A 27,312-nucleotide genomic window follows, 5' to 3' on the forward strand; every position below is an offset into this window, starting at 1 on the left:
TGAGTGCTGGGTGAGGGAGAGAGGCGTTGCATGGCTGCCTGGCTGTTCCCTTAGCCCTGAATTTTGGCAGCCCATCAGAGGCAAACAGATAAGGCTTCACACATGCTTCGTGTTTGGTAAACTGACAGTGGGCTGTGCAGAGACAGATGCTGTGGCCAGGTGGGAGGAGTGGACATTGCACTTTCCATCTCCTGTCTTTCTCCATTTCCTACAGGATGTTCATTTACACCCGAGTAGCAGCATCTAATTTGTATGAATAATGCATCTCTTCTCCCTTCTCCAAAAAACTACCCTCTATCTCTCTATCCCTCTAACAAATACTGCAAACAACCGCAGTGAAGTTAAGTCGCACATGTAACCCAGACATTCAAAATGGATGAGCGCCAGACTTCCTGCCATTAAAACTAATTACTTTAATTACTTTATTTTAGTGGCGAGAGTGTAGTGCCATCCGTTTTGTAACAAATGTGGAAATTAGTTGCAGAGTAGAACAAAAAATGTTCCGAAGCATTGTGTTGTATGAGGAAGATTCTGAAAAATTATAATTCAGCCTTGGTCTCACTGAAAAGAATCAGAGCCTTTTTGATTTCATGCTGTGCTCTCAGGATAATATTCACACACCAATTACAAGCTAGATAAAATTGTGCTCCGTTCCATTATTCAAAAAGTCACCCTTCCATTTTTAAATGTCACACACTACCTTTCAGAAAGCATTCAAAATCCCCTTGTGTTTCTCCCCTGCATTCAGTGGTGTGGAAGCTTAAGTAGAACATAGAAAATGGATTTTATTTTATTGCAGATCTTCACAGGATTGCTAATAATTTCAAATTAGATATTTAATTTGCAAGTTAGAAATAATGAAATTGAAAGAAATGCAGTTCCTCTTCTCGTCAATGGCACTTCAGTCTGAATTGCGTCTTAGGTGCGTCCGGATTTCTGTAGAGATTTGAGTAATAAGAGAGATTAACTGGTTCGGGAGGATGAATAATACGTTTGTAAAAAAGTGGCAATCTTTTGGAAATAAATGTTTTTAAAATCTTAATACACTAAAAGTGAGGTAGGCCTACTAAAAATCTTAAGGTTAGGGAATTATTTCACCTTAAAGTATATAATGTCAAAACTGGTATTTTTCCAATACAGATAACAGACCCAAAAGCAATATATAAAAACAAACAAAATAAATAATAATAATACATGTTCTTACTCGATCTTTAGGCAACCTGATCTCACCAGAATGCGTGACTCCTCCACGACTCCTTAACACCGCAATGCGTGGTGGAGTCACGGAATCTTTTATATTTGCGTGTCGGCACCACGCAAACAACCCCAATGTAAAGTGAATGAGGCTCCTTTGTCGTGGTGCACACACGCATTTCTACAACGTCCTGCAGTGAGCTTTTTATTCTATAAAACGTTTAAAAAATCTACTTTATAGCTTGTAGTAACTCACGGGAGGCTTCTTTTATTTTATTTGTATTCATAATCATTTTTATTTTCCGTCAGAATGTATTATGGTGCATTATTTACCAATGTTTGTTCTCAAAAAACGGTGCATTTTTATTAAATTAGTTATTTTCTAAGGAAGGCCAGAGCTTCAGCTGTGTCAAATAGATTGTTCCCTTTAGTTTACGTTATTTAAAAGACAATTACATTCATATTTGATCATTAATAGTAATAATAATCATTTTTTTTATAACAACGATAAACCAGAAGAAGATGCCGTCGTTACCACGGCAACGTTATGTCGCGCTTGACGGCAGTGACGTAGCCACGTGACGTTGCCCACGATCACGTCACTTTCATTCATTTCATCTCACAACGGACTACAGCAAGTATCTAAAATCAAGGGGAGTTTATTTCTTTAAAACACGAAATGATATTGCTTTTATTTATTCCACTGTAGCACAGTCTCTATAGCGTTTCATTCCTGGATATTATGTTGATTTTTGTAGTGTGTTTAGCTTTTACAATAGGCTACGCGCAAGCTAGCGGCCACGTTCAGCTTGCCTCCGGCTTTCCGGTCAAAGTTTGTAGCTGGATAGCATTTATAGTTTATACAGCTAAATGACATTAGCTGTCCCCGGCACAGTTGGATAGTGGAGGTGCCTGCTAGAAAAATATGTTTAAATGCTTGTATTTGCCCATGTGTTGTAAAGACAGCTTTCAACACAGAGTTGTAATAGTGGAATCGGCGATGGAGTGGAACAAAAATGTGGACCTGGAGTTTTTCCAGAGGATTTGACTGGCCAGTGGGGACATTGGGATTGTTACATTGTAGAATTAAAATATATAGTAGAAGATATAAGATATATAAATTATACTAAATTATTATTGCATAATAGAGTAATGCACAGATTAATTATTATTGCACTCTCTTCATTTTGTGTATTGTTTGTATATTGTGTCTGTATTGTTTGTATGCCATGTCCCTCATAATATAAGAATATGCACAGTATAAATGATACTAAATTATTATTGCATAATAGAGTAATGCACAGATGTTACTGTTATTTTAAATAATCCTAATCATGTTTTTATTTTTCCTGTTTTACAGCTTCTTTACAACTCTATATCACCAACACACACATATCCACACACACACGCACACATATAAAACCAACGGCACTTTTAAGAGCCACTCTCTCTCTCACTGTCTCTCTTTCAATCACTCTCTCACCTTCTCTTTTTCAATCACTCTCTCTCACTTTCTCTTTTAATGACTCACTCTCTCTTTGTATGCCATGTCCCTCAACCGTGAAGTGAGGGTCTTTGAGGATCCCAATGAGGCCAGGATGCACATGGCAGCATTGATTAGCGAGGCTCTTGTCCATGAGGCCAGGGTGAGGCTTTTCATGATAAGCAAATACCCAAGTCTGTAATATAATCATTGCTATTGCTTTTTATTGATATAATGTAAAGGGTCCGTTAGACCTTTTTATGCAACCGTTAAATAATTGCTCAAATATAAGAGGTGCTGTCTTATGTTGTATTACAACTTTGTTGTTGATCTCAACCTCGGAAAAAATATAGGCTACTGAAACCCCTGCCATCCCTCCGAAAAAGAAAAGAAAAAGCAGGAAGAGACCCCTTTCTAATCCAGTGGTCACAAGCAGACGTGAGAGACAACGGGAAACACAACGCTCCGCATCAGGTTTGTTCTTTACTATATCATGATTTTCTAAGTCTAAGAATAAAGATAATTCATAACAAAGTTATTTTGGTGTACACAGTAAGAAATTATGTAATGTAAAGATACCTCTTGACAAATCTGTTGCAATGTTTAAAACATTTTCAAATTAAATCAAGATATTTTAAGAGCCTGTGACTGATAATCCTTGCTTGTGTTGTATTTTTTTTAAATGTGTACCTCGATTTGGATACAAGTATGGCAAATGTAAATTGTCATTGTGATGCTGTGGTAATATGTTCTTAGTTTCATTACCTGCAGTCCTTACAGAGCATTTTCATATTACAATTAATTGGTGTAATTTTAGATTGATTGAAGGGTTAAGCAAAAATGACTGTCTCTGCAGCTTCACAAGCCAGAAGAGACGATCCTGTGCATGAGGAAGGCCTTCAGCTAGAACATCAAGAGTTTGGTAGTCTTGGTGAGTATATTGATTATAACAGCAGTTGACTGGCACTACAGTTTTTCCCAATGTTTCAATTTTTATACTCATCTAGTTCATCATAATAAAGTATTGAGTGTTGACTGTTTCATGACAAGGGAATGCATATTTGGTATAAGTATCACTTGATAATATTGCTTTGGATGCATATGATGATTCATAGCATGTTGCTATTATTAGTCCGCATATATTTTTCCAACTCAAAAGTGGTTCAGTATACTACCTTAATATCCATCATACCAGTTTTAGGGTGTCTTAACAGCTGTTTTATTTTTTAGAAACACATCTCCAAGAGTTAAGAGACACTCTAACTGCAGTCCAGGTTCTGGGGGCAACAGACGGAACGGTTTCTGCTTGGGCACAAAGGCAGCTTCTCACAGATGTGAGAATGAAAACGGCTAGGCCAATGCTTTTTAATGCAAATCTCTCAGCTGAGAGAATAGCCATTCAGAAGTGCCACAGATGCTGTGCAGAAGAAGCGGCTATTAGGTGCCTGGACTGTGTTCCACTGGACATGGAGTTCCTCTGTGCAACCTGTGACATGGAGGCCCACAAGAGGAATATCTTCCATGACAGAGAGGCTGTGTTCAATGGATTTCTGGAGCCCATTCCCCCTACAACTGCTGTGGTGGATGAAAATGGCCAGCCTCAGTTTTGTGAACAAAGTATGTAAAGATTAACATTACATTACAATGTCCCATTATAGTGTAGTTTCCATAATTAAGTACGAATGGGAAGTGTACATAGCTGATTGAAAAAAGTATGATTGGTTTTGATTAGGGCTGCAAGATATGTGGAAATGATGCAACATTTTATTGAATATCTTGATAATCTGGAGAATTAAGGAAAAACTGTAAATACACCCTTCCTAACATATTTTCTATATTGCAGTATGTGAACTGCCTGTTCCTACTGCAAGGTCAATCTGTGAATGCTCTGATGACGTCACAGTTACTCCTTGGAAGCATATTTCTTTGGTCACCATCAACGGTAAGTTGTTCTGAAAGCCCTTCTTTTTGTACAAGTAGTATTGTACAGCAGAGTTTTACCACTTTGTGCAACGCAAAGATTTTTATCACCTGGTCATTTTCAGACAACATCCAAATGCCATGTCAAATAGCTAATACATCATATATGCACATTTATGTATAAAATACAATATGTCAAAGCAAACTCACAGTTTGATTACCGAAATACCTTTACTTTGTCCATTTGTTCACAGGACGATACAATGTCTGCTTGCCTCGGAAATCCTGTCCATCCTGCTCTGCAGAATGGACTCCTGAGGTTAAAGACCTGCTTTTGTATCGGTACTGGCCAGCTAGCACCAGCTGCCAGACGCTTTACAAATATGATGTGTTCACCTCATTCGAGCACATGAAGGTGACAGCACCAGCCATGTCCAGGCAGGCATTTCTGAAAATGTTGGAGCACAGATCTGTTCAAGCTGGACGGGTAAATCTGCCTGAATCACACGGAAACATACAAAAAACAATATCATATTACTGTATACCATATCATTAATTGTTGGCATTGCTTTCTAAACAATTACTAATCCACTTTTAATAAATCAATATACAGACAGGTAATATCTGTGCTGATACATTTCAGCGAATCTTCTTCGAGTTTTTCTTCTGTCAGTACAAACAAGAGGATATGTGCCAGGTCCATCACTTTGTTTGTCCAGCATGTTCTCCAGACATGTTGGCTGTCTGCTGTGATGGAAACCGCAAGCATTACCGCTTTTCCAAGTCAAAAGGATATGTATAGGTATTAATGAAAATGATAAAGAACACACCGCTAATACAAATAGTAGCCCTTGGGGTTGTGTTTGAGTAGCCATAACAGACATTAAAACAAATCATAGTAATGTAGTGCTTTGTGATTTTTATTATTGACCTGTATGTTAACTTATCATGGACAGGACTGAGGAGTCACCAATCTATGAGGGCTTGTTCCTGGCCAAGGACGAGGAAATCGCAACATTTGTTGACCTTGTCAGAGGCAACATGAAAAGTGTACGTTTTATTTCTTATTATGATAGTTGCAGTTACACCTGTGGTGTTCTTTTATATATATGTCAAAACTTGTGTGTAATAAACTGACTTTATAGGGAAATGACAGTACCGTCTGTGGTACTGCCAAATTCACCGCTGGCAGAGAGATGTCAAAAAAGTCTGGTGCCCAGATAGACGAGGAGGGCATTCAAGTGGCAGTTTGCAGGTATGTATTTGTAAGTGTGTCTGTGTGTGTGCTTGGTTCTTGAGTCTGGTCTCATTATTTCAGTTTTAATAGCAATCCAAGTCTAAGTCTTTGTAAGAATTGGAAGCATTAAACACTTTTGATGTTGAAGCGGAATTGATCCATCATTTGTAACATCCAAGTGTTATTTGTTGTTATAGCCACCTAGATGACAGAGATGAGTGCTTAAGCCAGGCTTTGCTGTGTCAGTTTATTATTAACAACTAGATTTTCTTCTGATTAATCAGACATGGGTTTCTCTTACGTGGACTGAACCACTTCCGTAGAGAAATATACGCGTAGCCAATGTTTCTCCAAAAAGAGATGTCGAAGAAGGCAAATGTTGACTTCTTCTGTATGGATGTAACATGCAGGTAATCCTCACTGTCATATTGCACATCCACAACAATGTTTAAAATGGCCCATGCCTCAGCAGTCATTTTAGATGATATTGATATTGTCACAAAATGCTGCTCCTGCTTCTTAGGTACTGGCCATACCTTAACAAAATAACCGAGGGATTACCAGAGCTTCTGCCGTTGACCGAAATGAGGCCATTTCTTAGCGTGATGCATGCTAAAGCCCATACAGCAAAATGCCAGGTATATAACACCTTTAATGCAAAGGACTTTTAAATGTTGTGCATGGCATGCCTTATTGGATATCAAACACTTCTAAAGAAATGCTACATAACACTACTTGCGCTGTGTTGCAGGTGAGATGCGGTGGCAGAAGTCAGGACGGAGCAGGAAACACAATGGGAGAGGAAGTAGAGCAGGTATGTTATTAATGGCATTATTGTAACTATGGATACAAGAAGTCTTAATAGAAAGCAGTACAAATATGTATGTGTCATCTCAGTGACAAGCCTGTTGATTAGTTTAAAGCATATCCTTTATGTCTGAGTTCAAATGAAAGATAGACAGCTCATATGTTCAGCAACACTAAATGCATGCATATTGTAGGAAGACAGTTCACAAGTTTTCTCTTAAACCATCCAGTTCAAGATCTATGATGTGTAGGTAATATTGTTATGTGATGGTGACCGAACATTAATTGTAACATTCATTATAGGTGAACAGCTTTCTCTCCAGGGCAGCTCTGGTCACAAAATACATGACAAAAGCAGGTTGGTATTAACACTACACACTGTGATAAGGCAGCCCTGATAAGTATTTTACAGAGAGTTCCCTCCTTAAAAACATTATTGGTGTATTACTTTACTGTAATGACCAGTTCAACAACCTTTCAACGATTGGGTTTAGTCATGTCTATCAGGTTTCTCATTCAGTATTGCTTTTTTCATGTGAATACTTACTTTTTTGTTTGTGGATATATTTGTGTCTTTTTTAGGAAGAGTGAACATGCTCACTCAACAGGCCATGGGCTGGAACAGAAGGAAGAGGGAAAACCTTCATCAAGTTTTAGCCCACAGATATGTCAAAGTAAGGGCAAATTACAATTGTCTTCTCATCTGACATTACATATTTATGAAGGATGTCTGCAATGTAACCTCATGGCTATATACATTATGTTCTCCCTTATCCACACTTCCTCTTGCAAGTCAGATGGTGTCATGTAATGTTTCAACTAGGGATGTAACGATATACCGAATATCGCGGTATCGCGGTAAATAAACTTCCCAATACCGTCGTGAGACTGACAAAATCTACCGCGATTTTTAAAAAATAATAATTTTAAAAATATATATTTTCTTTTTTTAAACACTTTTTTTTTTTTAAACCTTTATTTAACCAGGTGGTCCCATTGAGATCCTCGATCTGTTTTTCAAGAGAGACCTGTCCAACATGGCAGCAAGTTGGTTACAACATGAAAATAAAACAACAGATAACACAAAAGGACATCGTATTTACAGGGCTACATTTACACACCTAGAGACATTGACAAGTACCAACCATATATTTATATCTCGCCATGTCAATAAGCCTGGCGTTAGACTTTTTCGCTGTCCGTCATTTTGACAGACAGGATCGTAAAATATCCGTCAAAATCCCTTATTACCCGTCGGGTCTGAACATATCACGATAGAGCATGCTCGTGAACTGTCAACGGTGGGGGGGGGGGTTGCGGTGTTATGCCGTGTGTGCATGCACCTCGCGGGACGCGCACAGCGTGAAGCAAAACCTCCCAGACATGTATTGATCTGTACGGCAAAGTACGGTTTGGGAACTATATCATTTCCTTTTGGAGGGCATGCATAACACGGCATAACACCAGAGCCTCGCTGCGGGGAAACGTTGGCGCTGTTCCGAGTTTGTTCTAATCCGTCAAAATGACAGACTGCTTTCAGATTTTTCCGTCATTGTTAAATAAAATATTCGGTTAACGCGACCACTGGTGTCCCAGCAACATCAGTACCAAGCGAGAGAGTTGTTTCCAGAGCAGGGGATATTGTAAATGCCCAAACACCCCAGCTTATAAATACCTGGAAATGTGGACATTCTCATATTCCTAAAAACCTGTCTGATGATGCTGAGTGAGTGACTAGTGAGTTTGAGTTGAGTTACTTGAAAAACTAAAGTGAAACTTGATTTATTTTATTGCAGGGTCTGATTATTAAATGTCCTTGTTTATTTGTGAGATGCAGTGGCATAAAGAAAATGCTTACTTTGTTTGGTAGTACCAGTAGGTACAAAAACACTGGTTTTCTTGTTCCAGTCTGTTACTGTCACTTTGTTTTTGACACTTTAAAATACTGCTATCCTACCAAAAGGCTGTAAAAATCAGATTTATTATGTAATAAAGAAACATTTTCCGAGTAAAAAAATGTTTTATTGAAAAAAAAAATGTATGATTTTTTTTTTCTTCCCTTTATTATTCAATATCGCGATAAATACCGTACCGTGGACTTGTTATCGCGATATTATCGTACCGTGAGTTTTTGGTATCGTTACATCCCTAGTTTCAACTGTTCTTCTGAAGGTCTTGTACCGTACTTTTCGGACTATAAGGCGCACCTGAATATAAGCCGCAGCAGCTAAATTGAATGATGTGTCCATATATAAGCCGCACTGGACTATAAGCCGCAGGTGTTTTAATGTTTAATTACCATATGTAAGGGTTCGTGCACAGAGGGGATTGTCGGGAAAGAGATGGCTGTTTGAGGAAGCTCCCATTTATTAACATGTCAACAAGTTGCATATAGCCTACAGTAGTACCATAACAAAAAACAAAGCTTACAGCGCTTGACGAGGCAATATCAATGGCTAAATTAAATGTGTTTTTTTAAAAGTGCAAAATAAAGTGCCTGTAACACGACAGTAAGCGCGTAAGCCTAAAGTTGCAGTAACACGGCTGCTTAAAATATACGGTAATCAGCCTACCAGAAAAGTCATTAATCCTCGTCTTCATCTTTTAGGCTAAGGTGCAGTACACGGCTGTAACCAGAAAAGTCAATTCATTAATCCTCATATTCGTCTTCTTCCTGCGTACTAAAACCACTAAAGTCCTCATCTTCAGTGTCGGAAACGAACAGGCTCAGGGTGGCTTCGTCAGCCACTCTCCTCTCTCCTTCGTTGTCGCTCTCAAAACCAACAAACTCCTCTTCGTCACTGTCGGAATCGAACAGCCTCTGAGGGGCCTCAGCTGTGGCGGCGTCCTCCTCTTCATCACGCAGCAGTCCAGCCTTTCGGAACCCGTTGGTGATCGTGGATGTTTTGACACTCCTCCACGCTGTCAGGATCCACTCGCAAACTTGAGCGGGTTTGTGCATGAAAACTTCCTTTGCACAAACTGTCTTGCTCTCGTTCTGTCTCTCGTACCACTCTCGGTTCCACTTTTACTTTTTCGCGCTACCTGTCTCACTCTTTTCCGGCCTCCAGCTTTTCCTGCTGGAGCCCGCCGCTTAAAGGTGGGGGGAGCGGACCGGCCATAGAGCCCATAGAGTTAAAGGTAGTGGACTTTAACCTGTAAAATCCATAGATTTAGGAGGTCCCCTAGTGGCCGTTAGCTGTAAAAATCCATAGATTAGCCGCACCGTTATATAAGCCGCAGGCTCGAAAAATGGGGAAAAAGGCGCGGCTTATCGTCCGAAAAGTACGGTACTGAAAACTGGTGTTCTTTGCATTATGGTGTTGCATGGTGCTTTTCGCTGACATTTTCTTTTTTTGGTAAAGATCACAGAGAGGGCAAAGGTGGAAGCTGCCAGCTTCAGCAACTTCAAAAAGGAGCACAACCTTGATCAGGAGACCATACAGCAGCGGTCACAGGTAAGGCATACCACAGGTTTTCCATATATACATCTGTTAATTACTGTAAGTTTAGACACACAATATAAATTGGCCATATGTTGAAACTGAGACTGTCACTGATTGTATCTCTTCTCCAATTGTTTTTTTGCAATTATTTAGAGAGTCTACGCCCCAGGGTGTACTGAAGGACTGAGGGTGGATATTGAGAACATCACCGTCACTCTTTTGCGCAGGAAGCAAGATCTGTATCGTCAGCATGGTTTGTTGTCAAACGTAGTTATTGAAATTACGTTTCAAAAACAACAAAAACATTCTGGCACCATGACACAGTTTTGTTTCCGTTTCACTTTGCGGACAGCAACCAGGCAAGGCAAAGGAAGAGAATGAGAGAGCTGAAGAAGAAGCTTTGTGCAATACAACACCGGAGTGCATGAAGAACAGATCGACGAGGAGTTGGCTTGCAGTCTGACAGAGGGCTACATGGTAGGATAATTGCTAGTTTGGCTTGTTGTTTTTTTAGTCTATACCAAAATATGAAAGAACCAATGCTATCGCTACAAAGATTCGTGTCTCAGACATGAAAATCATTCTGTAATAATATAATATATGAATAAATATTCCTTGTCCACTACTCCATTCCTTTCCTCAACCTAAAGGCAACACCTTCAGGTTGACGAGGTCTGTCTTTGACCAGCTAATGCTGGTCAGACGTTTGGAGGAGGAGCAGAGCATCCTGGTGAAAGAGATGTCGCAGCACATCATGTTCCTTCTGAAGGAAGTGCAAGAAGTGGAAGCACTCAGAGGACAGACTTTGGAGGGCATCAAAACCAGCAGTATGTCTGAGATCTTAACATTTGAATATTTTCATCACCTCTTCAACACATTGCTTGTCTTACATAAGTAGAACACATCTGTCACTGTGTCAGGCCGAAGTGAAATAGGAAATTACTGAAACTATTCATTATCAAGATCATAATCGATTATTTTCTGTCTATTGACTATTTGTTAAGCACTATATAAACATTAATCAACATATCCCATTTGGCACCCAATACATAGTAACATCCTTCAGTTTAAGATGGATTTACCTATTTTGTAGTGTTTTTAAATATGCAGCATTGTACAATGCAAAGAGATTTGCAATTGTCATGGTTTGTTTACATTGAGCCCTTTTGCTGTGTGATTATTCCTCTACAGATTTCGGTGACCTGACAGAGGATGCTGCACATGGGCTCAAGAGTGTCCTCAGTCGGAGGTGGCACTTCCTCAAAAGCCAACACAAACAGGCTGTACATGCGTACAGCGGTGTAGCCGCTAATGCCATGATCTTCAATTATAGCAGGACATTGAGGAGTCGGATGACAATGACTACACTAGCCCTGAGTCTGAGGAAGAAGACCTGTAAAGGTTTCAGCCAAGCAACACAGAGGCACTGGAGAGCTCTTTCACAAGCGACGTGTCACGTCCACACGCTGGCGCACGCCATAGTAATGACAAAACACATTTAAAACACACTTAAAGCCATACAAAATAAAGACAGAATGCAGCGGCTCGTCTGGTCTTCAACCTTCCAAAACATTCCCACACCACGCCGCTCCTCCGCTCCCTTCACTTGCTTCCAGTAACTGCTAGAATCCACTTCAAGACACTGGTACTTGCGTACCATGCTGTGAATGGATCTGGCCCTTCCTACATCCAGGACCTGGTTAAACCGTACACCCCAGCAGGTGCACTCCGCTCTGCATCGGCCAAACAGCTCGCTGCAACCGCACTGCGAGGGGGACCCAAGTTCCCATCAGCAAAAACACGTGGGTTTGCTATCCTGGCTCCAAAATGGTGGAATGAGCTCCTCATTGAAACCAGGACAGCAGAAAGCTTACACATCTTCCGGCGTAGACTGAAAACTCATCTCTTTCGACTCCACTTCGAGCGATAGAATTATTAACAAATAATTACTAACAAAGAATTACTAACAAAGTACTAACAAAGCACTTATATACTAACAAAGGACTGGCTTATCTAAAGCCAGTTGAGTAGCACTTTAAATGTTTTAGCTCTATGAAACCTAATGTACTTATATGATTCTGCTTTCTTCAAGTTTGTATCTTCCTGGTCGAATGCACTTATTGTAAGTCGCTTTGGATAAAAGCGTCAGCTAAATACAATGTAATGTAATTTAACATTATAAAACACTATATATGAGAACGATATAAAACTATGCACTTGTTTCGCCCAAGTTCATAGTAATGTGAAAATGTGTTTATATTTTGTACTTCCGTTTATTTAAAGCGCTTTGACTTGCTGATGTGTATGAAAATTAATTGCCTTGCCTTTATATTTAACTGTCTCTTATTACTCAAACAAATGCTATACAATGGTTGTTTTCTTGTCACTGCATTTTGTCATTCGTTGATTATGAACTATTAATGTGAATACATTGTAAATAGAGTTCATACAATAACATAATCCTTTATTAGTAACATGTGCATAATGCAGGGTAAATACCAACACATTCTCACTCCCAACTCGTACTTCTAATGTTGTATTATTTTCTAAACCACACAGTGTTATTTACTCAACAATAAGACACAATTATCCTTGTGTTTATTTATTTGTTTGATTGTATAATGTCGGACATTTGGAGCCGTCAGGACCGAGAGTCGGAGCAGCTCAGATAAGTTGCTTTAGAGAATTTTACACCCGGAAGTAAGTATTCTCTCCGCCATGTTTGACAACCCCCGTGATTAGTCCTCAAGCTGTGATTGGATGTTGGAATGCGCCGAGGGTTACGCCCGTTACGCCGAGTGTCAAATAGCACTTTGAAATGGGATGGAACCACGGCAGACTATCCAAAACTGGACTCGGACGGGTCCACCCCCACCCCTTCCCCAGAACTACACATGCTACACATACTACACATGTGTGTTTTGCAACATGTTCTATGGCACGTCTCTAATGGGAATTGTAGTTTTATAAGACGTTTTCGTATTTCCCATAATTAGAAGTTGCCGGTATTAAACTGTGTACATCCCTGGAGGTTTAGGGGATAGGAAACACTCAAATTTAAAACATATAATTAATACATGGGTGAAAATTGCTTGTGTCCATAATGGGCATCATTAATATATACCCACATGACAGCTAAGGTCAGAAGAGCTTTATTTAACAGCTGGTCTTATGTCTGTGACCCCTCCTGTTGTTAATTGATAAGCCTGAAACATGCACTTGTCAAGGTTCAGAGGCACATTTAGCAAATATGGCAGTAGCCATCGATCATCTTAAGATAAGATATACTTTATTGATCCCAAGTTGGAAATGTTTTCGTTACAGCAGCATGTTTAACAGTTCTAAATATGCGGTGGTGTTTATTTGTAAATAATTTAGTATAATCACACAAATTCTGTGTTTTATATTTAATAATTCTCTGTTCCTCATTTATTGAATGTTCAATGTTTAACAAGGTCAGAGATGAAAAAGGTCGGAGATGAAAAACTTGGGTCGCAGGTTCCTACTATAATAGCTTTGTCTGCCACAAAAAAGTAAAAAAAGTAACCACTTTCATTCAACTAGGCCAGTAGGTAAGGGCTTTCCACTGGATAATAACTGCAGCGATGTATATGTTTTAGCTGAATACACGTTTAACCCTAATTGATGCAGTTAGTCACTTCTTTAATGTTTGTTCTTTCTGATGTAAAGTCAAGGTTGTAACTGTTTGCAATGAAGTTGTGGGGCGCTGAACTGTTCCTTTGATTCTTTTGATATATGATAGTAGTAGCCTATAGCAGATAGCTTTTTTCTTATTCAAAAGAGGCCTTTAGACCATTAGTTTGTCTGTCTGTGTCTCCTATTCATATCTAAGCCTGACAAAGTATTGATATATTGCTTTCCTGCAATGTTAACTACTGTAGGCTATGTTTAAGCACTTATTTTAACTGATATTATACATATGTATTATATTGTCAGGTATTGAACATTCAATAAATAAAGAACACAGAATTATTAAATATAAAACAAAGAATTTGTGTGATTATACGAAATGATTTACAAATAAACACCACTGCATATTTACAACTGTTACACATGCTGCTGTAACGAAAAAATGTCCAACTTGGGATCAATAAAGTATATCTTATCTTATGATGATCGATGGCTACTGCCATATTTGCTAAATGTGCCTCTGATTGGAACAAACCAACACATTCTCACTTATTAGTTTGTCTGTCTGTCTCTCCTATTAATATCTAATAATAAAAATATTAAAATTCAATAACGTGCTTCAACCACTAGGCTTGATTTCTATCAGCTGTGCACCGTTATGGTGTAAATATCGCCTATCTAATCAAATATAAAAGTCAGCCGAATTAGTGTTGATACTGAAAGGAGACGTATTGCGTGAAAAGAAATCTAAGATGTTGTTTAATTGCTGACATATTTATGATTCACGTCACGTTTTCAGTTTTGGGGGCAGTTCTTCCTGTTTGTCCAGAAGCCTTCTCATCAGGGCTCTATAAATACAGAACTACGGCAGATGTGTAATATTTAATGCAGCCGAACCGTGTATTATATTGCCGTTATGTCATGACCTCCAAAGAGAAAAGAAAGCAAACTCGGAATAAAGTAGTTTTATTTTTAAAAAACTTTTCCGGATTTCACAGGAAACAGGGAGTCCGGCTAACTAAAATGTCCGTGCGGAAACAGCCGGACTCCCATAGATCCGATTACACACATTCCTTCAAAACTCACCTTTTCACTCTTGCCTTCAACTCCTAATCAACTAACCCCTTGCCTTTATTCCACCTAGCTTAGCACTTTCTACTTTTGTTGTTATTTTGTTTTACTTGCTTATAAGCGCTTTGAGCACCAGGAAAAGCGCTTTATAAATGTAATGTATTATTAAATTAAAATAGACTACAAACAGTGTATTCTCAAAGGATTGAAGCATTGGCTAGTTAATTCTTGATGTTTTGTGCATTAAGCATTCTGTTATTAATGTTTTCAATAATGTACTATCATCTCAAGGACCCCTTGTGGGCTGCTTCTGTGTATTTCAATCAGGAGAGACTCCATTTTTTTGAAAGAACATTTATTGACACATGCCATACGATAAATGTTAAGTCTTTGGCGATTAGACCCCGATCCTGAAATGGTATATCTAAAGGGGGAAATGCAGCCTTGAGCATACTGTATAGGGAACCCCCCGGGGTCTAGACACTGGTGATGATGCTGAAGATCTGGATTTGATGAGGAGATGGGATGAAGAGGAGGTGTGATGAGGTCTTTGGATTAGCTCTCCTGGCACTGGATGTGATGAAAGGAGGTGGATGGGGAGGAGGCGGGCGGCAGCATGAACACCTGAAATAACAGCTGACTGCCATTGCATGGGGTGGGAATCAGGCTGCTTGCCAGGATGGAGGCCAGGACATACCACTGAGAAAAAAATAAAATAAAGGGAGGGTGAAGAAGAATTAGTGAGCAATAATACACATTCAATCGATTTTCATGAGGCTACTGTAACATTCTTATACTGTTTTATAAACGTTTGAATTAAAGTGCAGTGTTGTATGAAGTATTTGGTATTCCAGTGTATGGATGCAGCTAGGCCTGTCGCGATAATCGATAAATTGACTTATCGTACGATAAATAAAAATGGACTCGATAACTTTTCTGAGCTCGATAAATTGCCGTTTACATAAAGATGTGACCAGCATTTTATCCTGGAGCGCTGTGGCTGCCAGGCGCGCTGTGAGGGGCGGGGCTGACACACAGCCAGGTCAGGACACTCCGCGTGCACGTGCAGCAGCGTAGCAGCCAAATTAATAATATAGCGACAAGCGGGAGACAACGTGTGACTTACTCGCGGGGAATTTAAAGTGAAATGGAATTGGTTACAAAACCTAACTACACATCTCGATTCTCCGGTGTGGCAGTATTTTGGATTCAAACCAAATCAACGAGGCGAACCTACGGACTTAAATGAGCCGGGCGGTGTGTCGCATTGGTTTAAAAAAGGTAGCGACAAAAGCAGGCAATACCACGTATTTTAAACCACCTAAAACACAACCACCCCATTCCGTTTTCCCAGCTGAGAGCAAACACGGCAGCTGGAGATGGAGAGCCCCCAGCCCGACAATGCAAACATGTTGGTGTTCCTTGCTCGAAAATGTTGAAAAACAGATTTGGATATGGCCTGTTGAGGCATCTGGGTCTTTGACAGTGAACTGTACACTTGACTGTTGTTTTAAGGAGGTTTTTTTTGCTTGTGAGATAATGTATGCTCATATGTATTTATTTATATATATATATGAGAGAGAGAGCTCTGTTTTCCAGCCTGACTCTAATTAATTTATTGTTTTGGTTGTGTGTGATTTAATTAATTTATTATAATTGAATTACCGTAATTTGTTTTATTTATTATATATAATTTATATATTTTAATATTATTTCACATTTCATTTGCAATGTTGAATGTTCAATAAAAAGTTATGTTTGAAAGGATGTACTTGAATTATTATTATATATTATCATTATGTCTAAAATGGTCTTAAAACGGTGCCGACAATATTATCGTTTATCGCAATAATTTCCAGAAAAATGTATCGTCCAACACAATTAATTATCGTGACAGGCCTAGATGCAGCGATTAAAGGTAGGGTATGTAAGTTTGAGAAACCGGCTCGAGTGCGCTAGGATTTGAAAACACACAGTAGGAAAAAATCTGCCACTTCCTTACAGAGCCCCTCCTCCAACACACACGAACACGCACATGACCAATAAGGGCACGAGATAAGTTTGTGCACAGATGGAAGGCTGACAGGCAGGTAGGCCATCCAGTTATTTTAGCCTTTTTGGTCGTGCTTTTTACAGTACTACGCCTTCCACAGAGGATATTTTTGTATGGATTTTTTGTCAAAGCACTTCAGATATTCATTGCTATCGGGATGTTAAGAGCATTCCATGGAATATAAAAAAAGTGTATCTCAAGCCGGTTTCTCAAACTTACCTACCCCACCTTTAACCAATGTCACTTTTAACAGTTCAGCTACACTGAGTGTATTTGTTCTCACTCTCTAAACAACTACATTATGGTACGTTAAGGTTCCTTACAGCAACTGTTGCTCCTTGACAAATATGGAAAACTGGTTAATCGGGTTAATAAAGGTAAATAGGCACAGCAGCTGAAAATGCCAAAATGTTGTGGAAAGATCCTATAAAACCTCTATTTATAAGTACACATTCATCCATCCTTAGTGTCATAATTGTAAAACCCTGACAAAGGAGATGTTTCCTCCGACTATTATCATAACATCAAAATGTAAAATCATTGCATCCCTAGAGCCTTACAGCAGAACATTTCAAGTGAATAATAACTACTCCAACGGGCACATTGTATTCCAAGATAAGGGATCAAATAGCATTTGATAGATGCGTTTGTTACGTTAAAATTTGATCTGCCCAATAATAGGGTACTGATATATTACCCTTTGTTGTAGTTTACGGTTTCACCACTTGATTGTCACTGTTGTTAATTTGCACATCTGTAGATTAATGAACTTGTGTATAGCTGGTGGTAAAGACAGCAGAACTTTTTGCATTTTTCTTTAACAAATGCCACCTAAGATAATGGCGTGCCAACAATTACCACAAATGTTAACACCACACATAGATTTAATTGTACAAAAGCAAATTAACATACCAAATGGTGCAGGGCTCCCACTGGTAAAGGTGCTCCGTCCCCCCTGTGGCAGGCAGACAAAGACATTGTACATCTGTATGTTATTTGAACGTTGAACTTTCACAAGTACTTATAATATATGTACTGTTAGAATAGTTTGCATATATTTAAAAAAATTGTCATGAAAAAAGACATCTGACCGACTAGAGGGATTTACAGGATGTTTACACAAATAGCTTAATATTGTGAATTGGACAACAGCATTCCTTCAAGGTAAGATAAAGTAATTGCTATACACATTCAGAAAAGTTCTCCAACAGCAAACACTGTCATCCAGGTAATCATTATCCTACCTTCCGGTTCCTTGTCCTTAGTATTTCGCGGACAGGGAACACCTCGAGTTGTATGGAATACATTAGTAAAGTACGTTTTGTATAGGGCTCAACTCAGAATGCACAAACATTTCCACTGTGTGACATAAGCACATTTAGAGTTTCCTACTGAGAAATCACAGAAGTTTCAGAGTCTACACATGGTTTTATTCAAAATCTTAGCTTCTCTGCCATTCCTTCGGGATGTTGCTGTGTCTGCTAATGGACTGATTACATCTTACATTGCTTGCTACTGAGTGGATATGTTTTAGTCTTATATTCATTACACTGGGACTTGGGCTCTGTAGCACTATGTTACATTAAGCAAGGATGTGCAAGCTTTTCATTCAATTATAAAGTATAGAAAGGTTTTAATGAATGTGACTTCAGCTTAGCAGACAACATACATACAGGTTACTCTGTTGTGTCTTTGTTTTAACTCCAAAATGTGCATGTGTGCTAAACATTAATATAGCATCCATGCATAACATTTGAAGGCAAATATGAGTCCGGCCTTTAATAAATCAATGTTTGGAACGTCTACAAAAATCGCAACATTAACTTACTGATGCTTATGTGGCATCTAAATGAGTAGAATACAAGCTAAACATACCTTTCTTTTTGATGGTTCTTTTATGTTGCTGCCGCTTTGGTGGGATTTGGTGTGATGGTTCCTGGTGTGATGGTGGGTGGGTGATGGGAGCCTGGTGTGGTGGTGGGTGGGTGATGGGAGCCTGGTGTGATGGTGGGTGGGTGATGGGAGCCTGGTGTGGTGGTGGGTGGGTGATGGGAGCCTGGTGTGGTGGTGGGTGGGTGATGGGAGCCTGGTGTGATGGTGGGTGGGTGATGGGAGCCTGGTGTGGTGGTGGGTGGGTGATGGGAGCCTGGTGTGGTGGTGGGTGGGTGATGGGAGCCTGGTGTGATGGTGGGTGGGTGATGGGAGCCTGGTGTGGTGGTGGGTGGGTGATGGGAGCCTGGTGTGGTGGTGGGTGGGTGATGGGAGCCTGGTGTGATGGTGGGTGGGTGATGGGAGCCTGGTGTGGTGGTGGGTGGGTGATGGGAGCCTGGTGTGATGGTGGGTGGGTGATGGGGGCCTGGTGTGATGGTGGGTGGGTGATGGGAGCCTGGTGTGGTGGTGGGTGGGTGATGGGAGCCTGGTGTGATGGTGGGTGGGTGATGGGAGCCTGGTGTGGTGGTGGGTGGGTGATGGGAGCCTTGTGTGGTGGTGGGTGGGTGATGGGAGCCTGGTGTGATGGTGGGTGGGTGATGGGAGCCTGGTGTGGTGGTGGGTGGGTGATGGGAGCCTGGTGTGATGGTGGGTGGGTGATGGGAGCCTGGTGTGGTGGTGGGTCTGCTGTTTCCCCTGGTTGCTGATCACATGGCACCAAATGTAAGATATAGCTATCGGTTGGGTTGGGTGGGTCTTGGGGTGGTGTTGGTGTGTCAGGGGTCTCTTCTTGATCTGGGTTGAGTGTTGTCCAACCTACAAAGGGTTTGCAGTACAAATCTCTTTAAAAGCCAACATATTTATTTATTTATTATGTATAATACCAAAATGTTGCATTGGTTAGTTATCTGTTCATATATATTTATACATATCCACATCTGTTTATACAACCATTTCATTCATGCCTCCCTATTAGGGATGTTAAGACTCACCAATTCGCATCGGTGCACCGGCATAAACGTTGAAGATGCGAGTGCACCGGTTGAAAGACTGTACATCGGCTACAGTTTGGGTTGAACTCGCGATGCATCGATTGTAGCGTCTTTGCATTGGTAAAAAAACGATTCATTCATATAATATCCCCTCATCCTGTCAGCACTCAGTAGAGACGATCTCTGATCATTGCTTCACACTATGGAGGCCGAGAGTCTCAGTTATCAACACACATGGAAGTCGAAGAGAAAGAGAAACACAGCGTACCGAAAAATACCTACAAATCAAACGTTTGACAACACTTCGGATTTTTCAAGAAAGACGGTCAACTTGAAAAATCGCTCGCAAATTGTAAACAATGCCGTGCCGCTTTAGTAGTACGAGGAATTTAGCGACGCATATAAAGAGGCGACATGGCTGCGGCTGAAAATAGAAACCTGAAAGTTAGACATATGAGTGAAATCACTCAGTGAGGTGTTCTGGCAGAGAGAGTGGTGTTTAGTTTACAGCAGCCTGTGACTGCCAATAATAATTTAAATGTCTTCCTTACTGTAAGCAGTTATGAAAGAGCTGTTTGTGAAAGGTTATTTGTATTCTTTATTGTTCATATAGAACCCACTGCTTTCTGCTCACTGGTGAGTTAGCCTCTGAGTGTTAAGCACATCAGGCTGGCAGCTGTATGGGCATTGCTCTATGGTAGTTGTTATTTGCACATTGTTAATCATAGGCAATGCATCCTTAAATTGTTTAACTGTGAGGTGTTATACAATTGTACTCTGGAGAGTTTTTTAAGGTAAAAAAGGTAAAAAATAAACAGCATGATGGGATGTGCAGTGCTAGTAGAGGGAACCAAATATGTAAAGCACTTTTTTGTTAATGTATGATTTGCTTAATATAAGGAATAAAACAAAAATCCTCTGTCGTACCATAATGAAGTATCATTATTTTGCATCGTGTTGAATCGCATCGTATCGCCCCGTATCGCATAATGTTGAATCAAATCGTATCGAACTGTATCGCAACAGGGGTGAATCGTATCGTATCGCATCGCTTGGTGTTTCAAATGTATCGTTAATGTATCGTATCGTTGGCAACGTATCGAGATGCGCATCGCATCGGCCTCAGTGATGGAGATGCACATCCCTACTCCCCATATTAGTATTTCATTTTACTTTCTGTTTCATCTTATTCTATTTTAGTATATATTTGACTTATTCCTGCATGTTAGTTTTGTACCTACGTTGTTGGACTAGTTTCTTCTTGCACTATTTTATTTCTTCTTGTACTGTTTGTATGCTGCATTGTTGGAGGAGCCTGGGAGTTAAGATTGTCATTGGCAACAACTACGCTGTAGCGGTGCATATGACAATAACACCTTTGAATATTGAATGTTTGAAAACAGGAACATGGAATACACACACATACATTATAAAATATGAAATTAGGCCAATGTGCAAAACATGCAAAAAAAGGCAACCCTAATCTACCTAAACTGTAAAAAAAAATCAAATTGATTGAGTATGTTTATAAATGTTTATAAATGTTTACAGCAATCAAACTGATCGCTTCAATATTTGCAAAAGTCAATGGTATCCCCCACACTGGGTTATCATTGGAAAATGGAAGTTTGATAAGTGAACAAAATGTATTTATTTAAGTTTTGGCCTGCAATATAATTAAGACTCATATGTGAGATTGTGCGAGAGCTGTCACTGGCTTTATTTCTAGACTTTGCTATCCATATGTGTAGGTGGGAAAGATTTGCTGGGTCAGGTCACTTGAGAAGACGTGTGTGGGGGCCGGAGTGTCTTCAGTGCGCTCTTTGTGCACCACAGAACGCATTGGAGACACAGTCTGGTACTTGCATCTGTTCTGCTATTGTTTACTGCTATTTCATGTTATCTTGGATGTTTTTCATCAGCTCCACAACTGACCACGAGTGTCAGTACTATACTGTTTCAACCATCTCCTCTGCGCTCCGATGGTAGGAAATGTGATGGCGAGACAGGGCTGATGAAATACTAAGTGGAATTTGATTTGAGATTTGAGTTGGCTTACTTCTTTTACAATTGAAAGATGCTTATGGAATTAGTTATGGCTCACAAGCATATGCACACATAACACTGATGGTTTGAATGTAGGATCTTTAAGAAACGTGTGATATTAACTGAAATTAAATATGTGAGAGGTTATATATATAATGATGCTTATAACATGTATTTATACAATCTGGCTTCAATTCACCACCTCACAATATCCATAGACAATTTCCCCTGTCATCATAATCTTCGGTCAATTAAAAAAAATATATAGATTACAACTTTTGCATGGGAAGTGGCATACACCTCTTTCAAGCCCTGTTTTGTGCATACATAACAGTTATAAATGAGACCCCAGCTCTTTAAAATGACTCTCTTTGTTGCTTTGAAATAAACAGGACAAATCAACACCACACATTGTATAACAGATAGTCAATATATGCATGAGTGACTCGTGCAGATGGTTATTAAATAAATGCAATCTCACCTGCAACCATCAGATTGTAGATGACCTCCACATTTTCGAGGCATGTCTTGGTGTATGTGGTCAGCTGAGCATGCGTGGGCATCAACACCTTTGTTTTAGATGCCACCCTCTTGCTAGGGGGATACGCCAACAGCAGCAGGGGCTTCAAGCCAAGGGCATGCAACTTTTCCATCTGGGAAAGTAATTGTTGAGAGGTAGAGAGATCAATTAGATAAATACACAAAACTGTTGTTTACATTTGTTGAATTTATGTGCAAGCTTGCCCTGAAGTAGCATCAAAATAAATCAACTACACTAATATCCTGGCATCATAATAAAAACAATGATTTGTTCATAATGTTTTGTTGAATACATTTGGGATTTTTAACTTACGAGACATTTCCTAAACTTCCTACACATAATAGTTAATTCTGTTTGAAAATCATTAATCATGAATTATATTCTCATTAAAGGTAGGGTATGTAAGCTTGAGAAACCGGCTCGAGATACACTTTTTGTTATATTCCATGGAATGCTCTTAACATCCCGATAGCTATGAATATCCGAAGTGTTTTGACAAAAAATCCATAAAAAAAATTCATCTGTGGAAGCCGTAGTACTGTAAAGAGCACGACTAATTATTTTAGCCGGCCCGGCTGTATAACTGGACGGACTACGTGCCTATCAGCCTTCCATCTGTGCACAAACTTATCTCGTGCCCTCATTGGTCATGTGCGCGTTCGTGTGTGTTGGAGGAGGAGCTCTGTAAGGAAGTGGCAGATTTTTTCCGGCTGTGTATTTTCAAATCCTAGCGCACTCGAGCTGGTTTCCCAAACTTACATACCCCACCTTTAATGATACAATTAATACTGTGGATGTTAAGCAATACCAGTTAATTTATAATTCTCTGATAAAGTAATAAAACTACTTTTCACACTTTTGGTGAATGAGATAATTCTGTAAACTACATACCAGAATGGCGGCGTCATCAATAACGCGGGACTTGATTCGGTTTTTTGTCATTGATGACAACCACTGCTGCTGCTGGCTTTGGAATTTTTCTATTTTGTTTTTCAGTCTCACATTTTTGGGCTGTGTATGGTTACATACTGGGCAGATTTTATTACCACAGTAAATACTTTGCCTACAGCTTGGGCAGGTCTTTTTTTGGGACCCTCCAGCCATTTGTAGGAGTGAGAGAGTGAGTGATTAAAAGAGAAAGTGAGAGAGAGTGATTGAAAAAGAGAAGGTAGAGAGTGATTGAAAGAGAAAGTGAGAGAGTGATAGAAAGAGAGACAGTGAGAGAGAGTGGCTTTTAAAAGTGCCATTGGTTTTATATGTGTGTGTGTGTTTGGATATGTGTGTGTTGGTGATATAGAGTTGTAAAGAAGCTGTAAAACAGGAAAAATAAAAACATGATCAGGATTATTTAGAATAACAGTAACATCTGTGCATTACTCTATTATGCAATAATAATTTAGTATCATTTATACTGTGCATATTCTTATATTATGAGGGACATGGCATACAAACAATACAGACACAATATACAAACAATACACAAAATGAAGAGAGTGCAATCATAATTAATCTGTGCATTACTCTATTATGCAATAATAATTTAGTATAATTTATATATCTTATATCTTCTACTATATATTTTAATTCTACAATGTAACAATCCCAATGTCCCCACTGGCCAGTCAAATCCTCTGGAAAAACTCCAGGTCCACATTTTTGTTCCACTCCATCGCCGATTCCACTATTACAACTCTGTGTTGAAAGCTGTCTTTACAACACATGGGCAAATACAAGCATTTAAACATATTTTTCTAGCAGGCACCTCCACTATCCAACTGTGCCGGGGACAGCTAATGTCATTTAGCTGTATAAACTATAAATGCTATCCAGCTACAAACTTTGACCGGAAAGCCGGAGGCAAGCTGAACGTGGCCGCTAGCTTGCGCGTAGCCTATTGTAAAAGCTAAACACACTACAAAAATCAACATAATATCCAGGAATGAAACGCTATAGAGACTGTGCTACAGTGGAATAAATAAAAGCAATATCATTTCGTGTTTTAAAGAAATAAACTCCCCTTGATTTTAGATACTTACTGTAGTCCGTTGTGAGATGAAATGAATGAAAGTGACGTGATCGTGGGCAACGTCACGTGGCTACGTCACTGCCGTCAAGCGCGACATAACGTTGCCGTGGTAACGACGGCATCTTCTTCTGGTTTATCGTTGTTATAAAAAAAATGATTATTATTACGATTAATGATCAAATATGAATGTAATTGTCTTTTAAATAACGTAAACTAAAGGGAACAATCTATTTGACACAGCTGAAGCTCTGGCCTTCCTTAGAAAATACCTAATTTAATAAAAATGCACCGTTTTTTGAGAACAGACATTGGTAAATAATGCACCATAATACATTCTGACGAAAAATAAAAATGATTATGAATACAAATAAAATAAAAGAAGCCTCCCGTGAGTTACTACAAGCTATAAAGTAGATTTTTTAAACGTTTTATAGAATAAAAAGCTCACTGCAGGACGTTGTAGAAATGCGTGTGTGCACCACGACAAAGGAGCCTCATTCACTTTACATTGGGGTTGTTTGCGTGGTGCCGACACGCAAATATAAAAGATTCCGTGACTCCACCACGCAATGCGGTGTTAAGGAGTCGTGGAGGAGTCACGCATTCTGGTGAGATCAGGTTGTCTTTAGCGCATCAATCCTTGAAAATGTGTGCATGTCTCTTTTGAAATAGAGAGTATTTATGTAAATAAATATGCTGAAATAGACGTAACAAATTACATGTACTGTAGTAAACAGGCCATGGGACTACGTCTAGTTTTTCAAATACATTTGGAGTGCATGACAAATAATGTTGGATAGCTTGTATTCCACAATTAATGCCAGCTGCTGTTATTACGATAATAGTCATCGCTGTCCTCACAGACCTGTATGTGAGCAAAATAAAATAAGAAATTCAAATTATTCCCGACAGTAAATCCCATGAAAATAGTGGGGAGCGGAAGAGATGTCCGGCTGCATTAGTTATCGACAGATGAGCTTTGGAGGAACCTCTTATGTATGATCTATCCCCCCCCCCCCCCACACACACACACACACACATTCACACACACACACACACACACACACACACACACACACACACACACACACACACACACACACACACACACAAACACACACTCTCTATAATGCCAGGCAAACATTTTTTACTTGACTTCTTTTCTAAAAAGAATATAATTCACAAGAAGAAAGAGGCTAGCAGCACCGAAGCTACAAGTGAAGCTGCTACTAGCACTACATCATCAGAAGATCCGCCTAAAGACGTGGATAATGCTAGCACTAACGTTAACGTTAGCTGCGCTAGCAACGTCCCCCTGGCTAGCTCAAGCGGTATGGACGGAGATGTGGTGGAGGAAACAAGAGGCATACCCATTGATAGACTGCAAAGCTGGGTAACTGGGCTGCAAAGCTTGTTCATCCATTTCGGATTTTTCAGTCTTCAAAACGCAAGGTCTGTGTGTGTGTGTGTGTGTGTGTGTGTGTGTGTGTGTGTGTGTGTGTGTGTGTGTGTGTGTGTGTGTGTGTGTGTGTGTGTGTGTGTGTGTGTGTGTGTGTGTGTGTGAGAGAAGCAGCGCTGTCTGCTTATTTGCAATGTAAGCTAGGCCAAATCAGAATAATGTCAAGTCCAGATTCAATGTTATTTAGCATAAATAGGCTATATTTGTCATTTCGTTAATTTCAGGACAACTTTGGGAATTTTGTTTGTTTGTTATGAGTTTTAAATAGATTGAGAGAAACAGAGAGGTCTGCTTCGTTGCAATACTGTAGCTTATGCAATTTAGGCCTATAAATTGTTTATGTAACTTATGTGCCAGCGTCTCCATGGTTTTGAGTCTGTGTGTGTGTTGAGCGCAGCGCCGTCTGCTTTTTGCAGTACAGTAACTAAAGTAGGACTAAGCATACCGGTAGTTTCTGTGGACCTGTCTGCCCGTTTTGTGATTGCACTGCGCACGTGCGCACTTGTGTGGCATTGTTTGGGATTACCTAATTAAAATAGCGTCCCCCCCAGTAAAAAAATCCCCACTACACACACACACACACACACACACACACACACACACACACACACACACACACACACACACACACACACACACACACACACACACACACACACACACACACACACACACACACACACACACACACACAGGCAAGCAACTCATTTCTTGCAGGCTGCTTAGGTACAAGAAAAACATGTATATGAATATATAATAATAATATATATTCAGACAGACAGCATTTTCTTTTAAAACATAACTGTATGTAAACATGCTCTACTAGAAACCAAAAATTCAAGTTTGAACCTGAAGGAGCATTTTGTCACTGTTACATTTTAATTGAAGCCATTGAGTGTAGTTTAGATTTGAAACAGTCTAATGTGTATGACACTGAAGAGGTTATTGTTATCAATATATGTACCTGATTTACTGTACCTGACGACTAAAGCCATGGTGTATTGTATCCATGGCCACAGTAAATTGTAACTGTTTACCTCTTTAACACTTTTCAGCTCATTCTTTCAATACAAATTCATAAAGTTGTTTGGAAACTCAGAGTGAGTAGTAAAGTGAGTGTGTTTTTAACTGAGCACATCGAAGATTATTAATTCCGTTTTGCTTCTTATGTGTCACTCAACAATAAATGAGCAAGCCGTGTCGAAGTCCCAGAAGGTTGAAATTGTCAAGGTAGCTTTAAGCTCTGATAACCAGCAAGCTGTTATTTCCAGAAGGTACCTGAAGCGTTACGTGTCGTTTTATAAACATCTCTTGTGCAAGGCTGATGAGGTCTCCTTGGCATCCATCCACCTCAGTGAACTGTCTGTCAACATAATTACTATTCAGATTAGTGGTTGAAAAACACAGCAGCTGAAGCTTTGGCACAAAATGCAGAAATAACTGGTCTTATTTTTTTT

The 27,312-nt window shown here is 39.6% G+C and overlaps 2 protein-coding genes and 1 long non-coding RNA gene across 12 annotated transcripts; 1 reads left to right on the forward strand and 2 right to left on the reverse strand.

Moving 5' to 3' along the window:
- Positions 1-1,471: 1,471 nt before the first annotated feature.
- On the forward strand, positions 1,472-12,406 carry LOC307030013 (uncharacterized protein). Of its 10 annotated transcripts, XM_079666241.1 has the most exons (19): positions 1,477-1,828; positions 2,555-2,840; positions 3,031-3,151; positions 3,534-3,608; positions 3,908-4,294; positions 4,521-4,619; positions 4,852-5,084; positions 5,554-5,647; positions 5,743-5,852; positions 6,119-6,244; positions 6,358-6,472; positions 6,586-6,648; positions 6,945-6,999; positions 7,224-7,315; positions 10,007-10,099; positions 10,241-10,340; positions 10,440-10,564; positions 10,738-10,914; positions 11,279-12,406. In XM_079666241.1, exons 10-17 carry the CDS (start codon positions 6,177-6,179, stop codon positions 10,466-10,468), a joined length of 615 nt encoding a protein of 204 aa, XP_079522367.1. In that variant the 5' UTR covers positions 1,477-1,828; positions 2,555-2,840; positions 3,031-3,151; positions 3,534-3,608; positions 3,908-4,294; positions 4,521-4,619; positions 4,852-5,084; positions 5,554-5,647; positions 5,743-5,852; positions 6,119-6,176; the 3' UTR covers positions 10,469-10,564; positions 10,738-10,914; positions 11,279-12,406. The 10 variants fall into 10 exon arrangements, with proteins under 10 accessions (XP_079522374.1, XP_079522373.1, XP_079522375.1 ...); XM_079666248.1 differs by having other exon boundaries at positions 1,472-1,828; positions 5,743-5,862; positions 10,241-10,564; XM_079666247.1 differs by having other exon boundaries at positions 1,472-1,828; positions 10,241-10,564.
- A 3,049-nt stretch (positions 12,407-15,455) lies between these two features.
- LOC307029554 lies at positions 15,456-18,157 on the reverse strand. The gene is made up of 3 exons (XR_013805397.1): positions 18,107-18,157; positions 17,775-17,817; positions 15,456-15,508 (listed from the first exon to the last, which is right to left on the reverse strand). It is a non-coding gene; the product is annotated as an uncharacterized lncRNA (long non-coding RNA).
- A 124-nt stretch (positions 18,158-18,281) lies between these two features.
- Positions 18,282-24,534, reverse strand: LOC307030456 (uncharacterized protein). The gene is made up of 4 exons (XM_079666904.1): positions 24,407-24,534; positions 23,262-23,680; positions 22,311-22,482; positions 18,282-19,607 (listed from the first exon to the last, which is right to left on the reverse strand). Exons 2-4 carry the CDS (start codon positions 23,472-23,474, stop codon positions 18,697-18,699), a joined length of 1,296 nt encoding a protein of 431 aa, XP_079523030.1. The 5' UTR covers positions 23,475-23,680; positions 24,407-24,534; the 3' UTR covers positions 18,282-18,696.
- Positions 24,535-27,312: the final 2,778 nt, after the last annotated feature.

Source organism: Notothenia rossii (assembly GCF_949606895.1).
Source record: "Notothenia rossii genome assembly, chromosome: 2".
In the NCBI taxonomy this organism is placed as follows: domain Eukaryota; kingdom Metazoa; phylum Chordata; class Actinopteri; order Perciformes; family Nototheniidae; genus Notothenia; species Notothenia rossii.

What these genes read in the sequence shown, in the direction of transcription:
- LOC307030013 (XM_079666240.1), top strand. Translation starts at nt 2,742, where the DNA reads ATGTCCCTCAACCGTGAAGTGAGGGTCTTTGAGGATCCCAATGAGGCC. An exon ending in CTCTTGTCCATGAGGCCAGG is followed by an intron (nt 2,841 to 3,030) that starts GTGAGGCTTTTC and finishes GAAAAAATATAG; the next exon opens with GCTACTGAAACCCCTGCCAT. An exon ending in GCCTCAGTTTTGTGAACAAA is followed by an intron (nt 4,295 to 4,520) that starts GTATGTAAAGAT and finishes TCTATATTGCAG; the next exon opens with TATGTGAACTGCCTGTTCCT.
- LOC307030456 (XM_079666904.1), bottom strand. Translation starts at nt 23,474, where the DNA reads ATGGCTGGAGGGTCCCAAAAAAAGACCTGCCCAAGCTGTAGGCAAAGT. An exon ending in TTGATGACGCCGCCATTCTG is followed by an intron (nt 22,483 to 23,261) that starts GTATGTAGTTTA and finishes TTACTTTCCCAG; the next exon opens with ATGGAAAAGTTGCATGCCCT. An exon ending in CTACAATCTGATGGTTGCAG is followed by an intron (nt 19,608 to 22,310) that starts GTGAGATTGCAT and finishes AACCCTTTGTAG; the next exon opens with GTTGGACAACACTCAACCCA.